The 10,000-nt window shown below is 34.9% G+C and overlaps 1 protein-coding gene across 2 annotated transcripts in view; it reads right to left on the reverse strand.

Moving 5' to 3' along the window:
• Positions 1 to 270: 270 nt before the first annotated feature.
• LOC125026183 (FUN14 domain-containing protein 1A-like) overlaps positions 271 to 10,000 on the reverse strand; it is a 15,272-nt gene continuing 5,542 nt past the window's right edge. The window contains exons 3-5 of one of the 2 annotated variants that reach the window (XM_047614469.1): positions 7,378 to 7,480; positions 5,687 to 5,782; positions 271 to 1,260 (exon numbers count right to left, since the gene is read on the reverse strand). In XM_047614469.1, coding sequence (XP_047470425.1) covers positions 997 to 1,260; positions 5,687 to 5,782; positions 7,378 to 7,480 — 463 coding nt within the window. In that variant the 3' untranslated portion in view covers positions 271 to 996. Of the gene's footprint in view, positions 1,261 to 5,686; positions 5,801 to 7,377; positions 7,481 to 10,000 lie in introns of both variants that reach the window. The other variant, XM_047614468.1, reaches the window with a different exon arrangement.

Consider the following 10,000-nt stretch of genomic DNA (forward strand, 5'->3'; position numbering starts at 1 on the left):
ATTGCAACCATAATGCATCATTCACCTGTCACAACAATACAGGTGAATGTATTATTTCACATAACTGTTTCAGAGATTTTTTTCTATGTTGTGTTACATAACACTGAAACCAGGATTTTTTTTTTTTTTTTTTTTTTTTTTAAATACGTTTCCCAGATATTTATGTCAGAATATCTGAAAACTGACACACACAGGATAACAATGTAAACAATCACTGAGACTGGGAATGGGTTAATAAACACAATCCAAAAGTGGAAAATTAAATACTCATTCGTTAATACTACTTCATTATAAAATGTAATACAATCGACTAGAATGCATTTAGAGCAGATCACTGGATTGTTGATACACTCTTGAAAACTTCAGTTGGAATCACTAGAAAGTAGAATCAAATTAGAAGGAATGACCATAGCTATATCTCTTACACAACAGAAAACCTACATCAGCAAACCAAAGAACTGCACCAGAAGGACCTATAGTTGACTGAATCCTCTGTTAATAACCCATGCCTTTACAGATATACAGTATAGGGTATACAGTATAGAGTATACAGGATGAATATATACACAAACAGTTGTATGCTAAGTGACAGAAGGTAGATGCTAAGGTGCTCTGGAGGAGATGATTTTTTTTCTCCTCCTGAGGAAGATGGTCCTTAAAGCTTGTAAAATTAATCCATCTCAGCAACTTAGAGGGACCTTGGAGGGAAAAAAAAAAAAAATACTGAGGTGAACACTCACCATGTCCCCACCACTTTCTTCTTCCATCATCAAGAAGACATTGCATTAAAAAATATATATATATATACCTTCCTTGCATTTCATGTCTTACACTGACTTATAACATAATAAAAGTATCATGCATGGGAGAAATAGGAATACTTAATGACTGTCTGTTAGACCTTGCTATACACAATATATGTAGCAATACATAGGCCCTTTTAAATCACACAGCTATGTGGAAAATAATGATCCAATATTTTCCTGTCTAATAACTTCATATAACCTTGCCTGTTCCCACACCAAGCATTGTTCCTACTGAAAATGCCATTATATACATGTTGAGCATATAAAGTTCATCTACGGTAATGTTGCTAGAATCCCCCAGCACGTGCTTCCGGTACATCTTTCTTGCCGAGTCAAATTTCTTGCTAAACCACCAGTCAGCCTTTTGTTCTGCTTGTGCAAGTTTGCGGTCTAACTTGTCGGCTGCCTTCTCAAGCTTTCTGTCTAGGCGACGTGCTGTGTCTTTCAATGTGCTCTGCAGTTAGAGAGGAAAGGAAATGTTAATAAAAAAAATGAAAAACTATTATGAGCTTTCCCACTGTTAACGCTGAAATATATCCACACATACTGCTACAGCACATAACAACCTCTTACATATTTTGAAAAGGCTAAAGATATGACTTGAATTTTTTTTTATTTAAACAAATGGTCTCTATTAACTTTAATTTGTGAATTCCATATTCAGTGACAGGCAGTTCATAAAACTTCTTTCTGCTCATTAATGCCGTTGTCTAAAAGTAAATTAACCCCATGCCAATGGGCATGGCATGTACATACAAGCCATGCCCACTGTGAGTTTACTTTATTAATTGTTTTTCAACCTAGATGGCTACACTTGTACCATTTACCCTTTTCCTTGATTTATGAAAATATCTTACATTATCTTATTTTCCTGTTACTAATGTTTATAACATTAAAGTAATTATAATGTCTACAATAAAAATAACACCATAGATATTCACAGCAATAGTAAAAAATATGTTTATCCTGCCAATTCAAGGAAAGGTGAAATCAGGTAAGGTCACAAGGTCTACTAATTGTCTCCTTTGTGGCTAAGCACTTGCGGAGCCATCTATGTGCAGAGACATTTCACAAAAAAATAAAATGAGCACAGTATTTTCCCCAGCAGCATGTGGTTAATATAATTCACAGTAATAATTTCTTTACTCAAAAATGTAAGCAAATGACAAAATCATATATTCTGTACAGAAAAATATGTGCAAATGACAAAATCATATATTCTGTACAGAAAAATATGTGCAGAATATATCCTTAAAAAAAATGAAGGTCAAAGCCAAAATAACTGACTTGTAGTTCACTTGATACTAGACCATCTTTTTGTAAGTCTGACAAAAACTCAAAATCTAATATAATTCAATACATATTTACTTGTGGGCCCTTTTCCTCAAGATGTATCCCTAATATCTAATGTTATTCAAGTGATGCACACTGATATATGGACATATACTGTCATTAAGTAAACCAAAAATCCTTCATGGCAGTGCTGATATCATAGGTCAAACCATGCTAATTTACTCCAAAACCAGAAGGGCATAATAATGACTGAATTATTACTACATTATGCACTTTATTCCTCTTATGTGGAAAATATCATCCAAAGACACACATTACTTTAGCAGCAAGAGCTCACATGCATTTAAGTAGCTTGGTATTTGGTTAATAACTCTTTTGTAGCAGCAAGATATAAAAATTATCACAGCCAAATTAGAGAAATTGAAAGCACATGAGAAATAACTGGTTTCTTAGAAGTTGGATCATGGTCCTGCTATAGAATTTTCTTCTATACAATTCAAATTTCATATATTTGCATGCACTGAAAACTTTATGAAAGACATGAGAGCATGCATGTGCAAACATACAACACAAGTGAAAAAAATAAAACAAGGAAACTATCCAAATTAATAAGTTTGTTCTATATTATCTTCAAAAACTAATCACTAAAATAACATTCAATGAAAAGGAAAATTACGTTAAACAACACACATATCAAGACACTACAGAAAATTAGGAAAAATGAATTAACTAAAAATTAAATGAAGAAGAAGAAAAAAAATAAATTGCTTCAAACGAAACCAAACTTAAACAAACACGCCATTATTCTGAATATAAGAACTCCATGAAAATTATCTTAAAGCATTTCTTTTCACTCTATCAGAATCATCTCTATTAGTTATCATATAGAAAGATTATTAGTTTGTTAAAAGGGGAATGAAGGAGACCCATGGAAGAGTTTCCTACCTTGATAGTGATACTGCTTCTCTGTTAGAAGAGGGGAAATATAAACAGTTTGGAAACAAAGAAAGGGGGAAAGGAGGGTCTCATTTACTTGCCAAAGAAATTTAAAAATAAATAGAAAAAAAAAAATAAATAAAAATCAGAGTGAAAAATGTCTACATTTACTCTCCCTTCCTCGCACTCTCTCTCTCTCTCTCTCTCAAAAGTCCAGGTAAGCTGCCATATGAAACCCTTTTATTTTTGGTTTTGGTAACTTACAACTGACTTAGGAGGTAGCAAGATACAATACTTTCTCTTTTTGACTTACAACTGATTTAGGAGGAGGCTATACCCAACAGGACTCCTCCACCAAAGCTTGAGGCCAACACTATGTTCTCGCGGGCAAAACGCACCGCCTGAAAAGATGGAGTTCTTACACTCAACCCTCTTGCACGTAAATACACAAAAAAATAAAAGTTACCTATAAAAAAAAAATATATGATCAGACTGGACCAACAACAATTAAAATAATGCCATTCATGCACTTTAAAATGCACTCATTTTTTTCTTTATAATTTTTTTTTTTTTTTTTAGAAAATATCTGACAATTTTAGTCAATAAGAACTTTTACTACTAACAAACTTAAAAATACAAGACAAATTTACATCTTAGCAGTAAGTACAACTACAACAATCTGGGCAAATAAATAAATATATAACAGCTACAAAATAATCAATAGGATACTAAATACTTAAAACAACTGAATGTGTCTGATTTCTCTCACACTTTCATCCTGATAAAGAAAAAAAAAAAAAAAAAAGGATGAAGGAAAAAAAAAAAACTGTCAGAAATTTTGGGTCGGTAAACATTCATGTAAATATATTTCCAAAATATCAAGAGGACTTTAAGCTTACTCATGTCCTATTCTTAAACCACACACACACACAAGTGCAAATCCTTAAAAATCAAACATGAAAATACTAATAAAGCTCTCAAGCCAAACCATTTAATTGGGAACATGTATACGAGTGAAGACAAATTAAAATTGGCACTGACAGGAACGATGCAAGGTTTTCTATTAACAGAAAATCTTTCTTGGGAAAAATGATTCTTGTAATGAAACAGATTCTCTGTCCAAGCCTCATCATTTATGGAATTAAATAGTATTGTTAGATTAAATGTTTTAAGGAAAAGTTTGACATTGAAGAAGAAGGAACAATTAATGTAATGAAAATTGCTTTAATACTTTAATGTCAAAAAAGGAAAGTAATGTCTTTTATGGTTTCAGATCATGCAATTATCAGTATAGTCAATAATAGCTGTGAGGAAGACAGTGCTATGCAGCAAGTGACACAATGATGAAGAGAATAAGAAAGGAAAGCAATCAAGCAAAATCTTTTGATTAAACTCTGACTCGTTGCTCTCTGATTTTACATAATAAAATAATTCAATTTGCATTCTATTTTCACTATTACATTCTTCATACACCCCTCACACACACACTGTACACATAGGCCTACACAGATAAACACAGCAGATCACAAACATACACAGCAACAATATTCTAAGTCACACTAGAAGAGCCCAAAATTTCCCCACCATGGAATAAATATACTCTGTAAATAATCATCATGTAATCAACTGTAAATATCTGGTGATTCCCATTCACAAACCATTAGAAATTATACACAGAATTTCACAAATTAATATTCTATATCTATATTCCTATTGCAAGGGTACACTGTGTGGCTATTGTGTTTAGAATATCCAGTCAATGATATAATTCTAGAATTAAAACCCCGAAGAATGCAATATTCAGAAAAAAAAAAAAAAACCATGAAACAGAAGCAAAACTTTCATCAAAATGCTAAACTTAGTAAAATGATCTGCATACAACTAAGAAAAAAAAGCCTAATATGCAAACAAATACAAATAAAAATATAAATAAGTGCAAAAATAAAAATAAAAAGTAAAAAATTTGGAAACGACCCAAAAATTTAAAGGCTAATAATATAAGAGCTCTGTAAACAGTAACACAGTCCAAGTTCAGACAAGCAAGTTATTCCAACTCAGGCTAAAAATTGAATCGTTCTTATTCTCTCTTGTGATTATTCTCACAATAAATTCTTCCTGGCTATGTAAGACTCATTTGAAGTTTTGAAGGAGAAATAAATAACCAACTGTAATAATACTAGCAGCAGTAGCATGACAGCTCATTTGAGTCCCTAATACTAACATTTCACTCTAAAATAATTCATAGATGATTGTGGATAAGGGGTGGGGGGGGGGGGGGGGGGTTACTTGCTATCTCCTAAGAAAAAGAAAAAGAAAAATCACACACAAACACAGAGACAAAACACAACAGACACACAGAAGCAAACAAAAGGCATTCTTTCAACAACAATCATCATACATGCATAAAAAAAAAACATAACAAATCACACACATAAAAAAACCAAAACAAAAAAAAACATACCTTCTACATAAAAACATATTCAAATAAAATTGCATGATAAAATAAAAAACAAATTCAAAATTTAGACAAATGAAATAACATTAAATAAATAAACAAAACAATGGTAACCTAATAAATAAATAAAATATAATTAACCAAACAACAAATTATAAAACAATAAAAAAACAGTAAAGCAAAGGTCCATTCTCACCTGATCTGCTGCACTGCCATTCACATTTGATTCCACTTCGCGTTTCAGCTTCTTGGCATTCTTCTCGAGGTCTTTGTTGAGGCGGTTCCAGTCGACCTGTGAAGGAGACCGAGACTGGTTTGAGGATTGTGGAGGAGGAGGATTGTGGAGGAGGAGGATTGTGGAGGAGGAGGATTGTGGAGGAGGAGGATTGTGGAGGAGGAGGATTGTGGAGGAGGAGGAGGAGGAGGAGGAGGAGGAGGAGGAAGAGGAGAAGAAGGAGGAGGAGGAAGAGGAGGAGGAGGAAGAGGAGAAGAAGGAGGAGGAGGAAGAGGAGGAGGAGGAAGAGGAGAAGAAGGAGGAGGAGGAAGAGGAGAAGAAGGAGGAGGAGGAGGAAGAAGAGAAGATAAAACAGAGTAGGTGGAGGAGGAGGGGAGAAAAGAAGAAGATGAAGAAATATAAGAGAATAAAGAAAAGGATTAGGAGGAATAGGAGGAATAGAATAATAATTATGGTAAAATTAATAACAATAATAATGATATTACAAGTAACGATAAAAAAGAAGAGAACAAAGTAAAGGAAAAGTGGCAGGCATAACAACAATAAGTCTACTTTACCACTAAATATTTGCCACGAGTCCTATGACTGACAAGTGATGTAAACAGAAATATAAGAAATACATCATACATCATTCTCGTACTTCTAAATCTGTATCCTTATAATACTACATATGTTAGTGATGTACAGGTCTTACAACATAAGCATTTGCTGTGTTAATCAATATGACTGATTGCAGATTCCATTTTGCCATAAATTAACCCCATGGATCTGGGTGACGTGACTACATCATAGAAAAACTTTGGCTGAGTGCCAGGTGATGCGAATATGCTGTGATGTGAAACAATTTGCCTGAGGTCTGGGGTGAGGGGAACATGCTGTCATGAGAATTTTGGCTGAAGGCCAGGGTGACAGGAATGACTCTCCATGAGTACACAAAGCTCTTGGATGGTGCTCAGATTCAGCGGTCATTTAGGTAGGGGCTCTTACATTATTTCCATCAGTAAACAAGAATGGGAAGTACCATTCATGAGCCATGACTGGAAGAGCGCTAGCTTCAGGGTGGAACCATTTCCATGCTCAAGATCCTATTCCTGCCTGTCCTGACCAGCAGCACAGGGTGTATTATAGAAAATTGAATATCATGAAAATATATGTGACACAAATAACAAAATGTTACTTACTGTTATTGCTATTGCACAGAGTTATGGGCTATCTACAGAGATATAAAGTCAGTGCAAGGAAACCAGTCTATTAAAATCTTCATAGAGCATTTAAATGATAAATATACTCATTAAAAAAAATATAAATATGCAGAGTCTAGATACCGCATATGAGTACTTGTGTGGGCTGAGCTTACAGGCTACACACCCAGGAGTCACCACTACAGGTAAACTTAATGCCTGGATTTTGGGGCCACAGGTGAGGCACTCGGACCCAATGGGTTAAATAACTGTGGCTTTATCCCAATTGAATGCAACAGACAAAACAAATATTCACAGAAAGAAGAAGAAGAAAAAATCAATAAAGAACATTAGAAAGAGAAAGAAGGGGGGGTGAAGAAAAAATAATGTACAACCTATCAAAACTATCAACTCATACAATGTGTCTACATATCTCTTTAATTCAAAGAACAGCAGAGAAAAGGGACCTACTTGAATGTATCCTTTGTGAGCTGCCAGCTGCATGATGATCATGCTTCCTCCTACAACAGTTGCAGCCACCTTCCCTACTTTCATGGACAGGTACCCTACAACCCTGAGAAGAAGAAACGAGTGAACGTTTTTTTTCTTCTGCTTATCCTCATTTCACCAGACCATAGATATTGTGGGTTCCAGTTTTACTCTTTCAGTATCGTAAGTGGTGCTAATTAAGAAACATAATTGCATGAATTATAAAGCTCTTATATATCTCTTAAAATATCATATAAATCATATAATTATCTCATGGATCGTATCATTGTCATACAATACTAATTATACACATGATTTAGAGTAATAAGTAATATCAAAAGCAATGAAAATAAATGTGGCAGGACCTTGCATTTGACTATGTGTTCTCCTTGAAATTAATATACTATCTATTCAACATACATGCTGATTTGAATATACACCAGAACATTTGCAGAAGATTTTCTTTCACCCTGAGGTTGCCCAAATTATGACTACGAACCTGATAATATCCCTAGGTAGGTGATGCTGCATAGCATGTCTTGACAAGTTAGAAAACAACACAACTCACTTATTTATTCTCTATAGTTCCCAATGCTTTCTCCCCCTCATTGTCTTCACTCTAGCCTCGAGTTAGATCATTTCTTTCTGACCCTGAATGAAGAGTGTGTATGTTATGCCATGCAAATTTCCATTGAGGGCATTTGTGCCTACAATATGAGCTAACTGGATATCATCTGGCATTTTTACCCATCACTGTAATCAGTGTGTGATTACTATTTAGCTCCAAGTTTCTGCACATCAGAATCTATCATGCACATACTTTTTCCCTCTTCTCCAGCAGGCTCTACCTTTGTGTTTTTCCATATTTCTGATTTCTCCTCCAGCTCTCTGGTACTCTCTGGTATATTTCCCATTTACTTTTCTCTTCCCCTTGCCTGCCTCCTTGTTTTTAATGTGAGGAAGGTCATATTGCCTTCACTTTAAGCTAAGGAGCACCACATTCTAAGACTCAGTCCTCTATATACCACATTGTAGGCTTCTCCTTCTCTACTTGGTATTCAAGTTTTCAGAGATTTTGTTTTGCTTGTCTCTTTTACTTTCTTAGACTACACAATCCTTCAGTTATACACATCTTTATTTCTTAGACTACACAATCCTTCAGTTATACACATCTTTATTACATTCAGTGTTATGATGTTATGTAGTACTGATGTGTTACAGTTAGTCAATGTTTAGGATTTCATTTTTTTTATATAAATTACATTTAAGGTCTTGACTCTTATTTCTGATATACTGACAGACAAGTTCATGTCTTGAAGATCATACATATATGTTGTGTCTTATCTTACCTGTCCCTGAGTGTAAATGGATAATGCACATGCTCTCCAATGCATAAATCACACTACATCCGGTCTTTTGGGAGTCAAAGGCTTGGTATGGTTAGAGGACTTTATTCACTGGTGTTCTCTTGGTCCTTACTGATTAAGCATGTGGGATTTTCCCGTCAAACATAGGGACAATCTTTTTCACACCAGGTATTGTAGAGGAACACGTAAGAAGGCCAGACTGAGAGCAGCTTATTAGGGAAATGAGACCCTCTTCCATTTCTCAGGAGACACTCACTCACTTAGGTTCATTCTTTTCTATTCATGTTCAATTGCTTGACTGTTGTGTTTAAACACTAGAGACTTTGCCTTTTGTGTGTGCGTTTATGTACATCTATTACAGTGATCTTAACCCAACTGCCCCGGATTTATGTTCTGTTCCCTGTAGTTTTTAGTGAATTTTGTTACATACAGTTGGCTCCCCACGTGCTCAGCCAGCAAGGAGACAATCAGTAGACCCTAGTTACCGATCCTGATTTCATAATTCCTTGAATTGGTGGGGAAATGGGTTTCTTATTAATACTATTGCTATCAATACTGTTATGATAGTTATTGATGTTATGATTATTAAATTGTCATTAAAATATTTCAGACAATGAAATGATACAAAAGACCCTTTCCTAAAGTGAAGGAAAAGGGTAAACATGTGAGATAGGTAGTTCTAATAACTTGCTCTTTAGTGATTAAGAACTTGTAGAGCCATCTACGTGTAAATACAATAAATAAAATTGGCACGTATTCTTGCCACATGGGGCAATTGGGTTAATTACCCCATTGCCCTTGATTGCTGCACAGAGTATACAAAGTATTCATCTCCAATGTTTCTACAGTTTGGGGAAGTGGATTTGTAAAAAAGTGTCTTTCCCTCCCCTCCTTGGCCTGTTCTGTATATGTCTGTCCAGGTGACTCACTTCTTGCAGATATATTTGTATGGCGTGTGTAAGGTTCTTCTCATGCTCTGTGTCTGGTTGCAGCAGTAAGGTCTGTTGTTGCTTCTCCTACAATGCTCACTAGTATGTGGCCAGATTCCCTGCAGCTATGCTTCTCCTTTCACTTGGCCATGGTTATAACAAGAGGGTATGTATGGGCCATTTTGGGGAGTTAATGATTGGATTTCTTTGTTTCCCACAGTCTTGGTAAGACATGTGATGATGCTCTACCTACATTATGATAAACTCCACTGAATATGGTTTGTTCAAGTCCTTTGATTTGAAATGCTA

This window comes from Penaeus chinensis, chromosome 6 (genome assembly GCF_019202785.1).
Source record: "Penaeus chinensis breed Huanghai No. 1 chromosome 6, ASM1920278v2, whole genome shotgun sequence".
Taxonomy (NCBI): domain Eukaryota; kingdom Metazoa; phylum Arthropoda; class Malacostraca; order Decapoda; family Penaeidae; genus Penaeus; species Penaeus chinensis.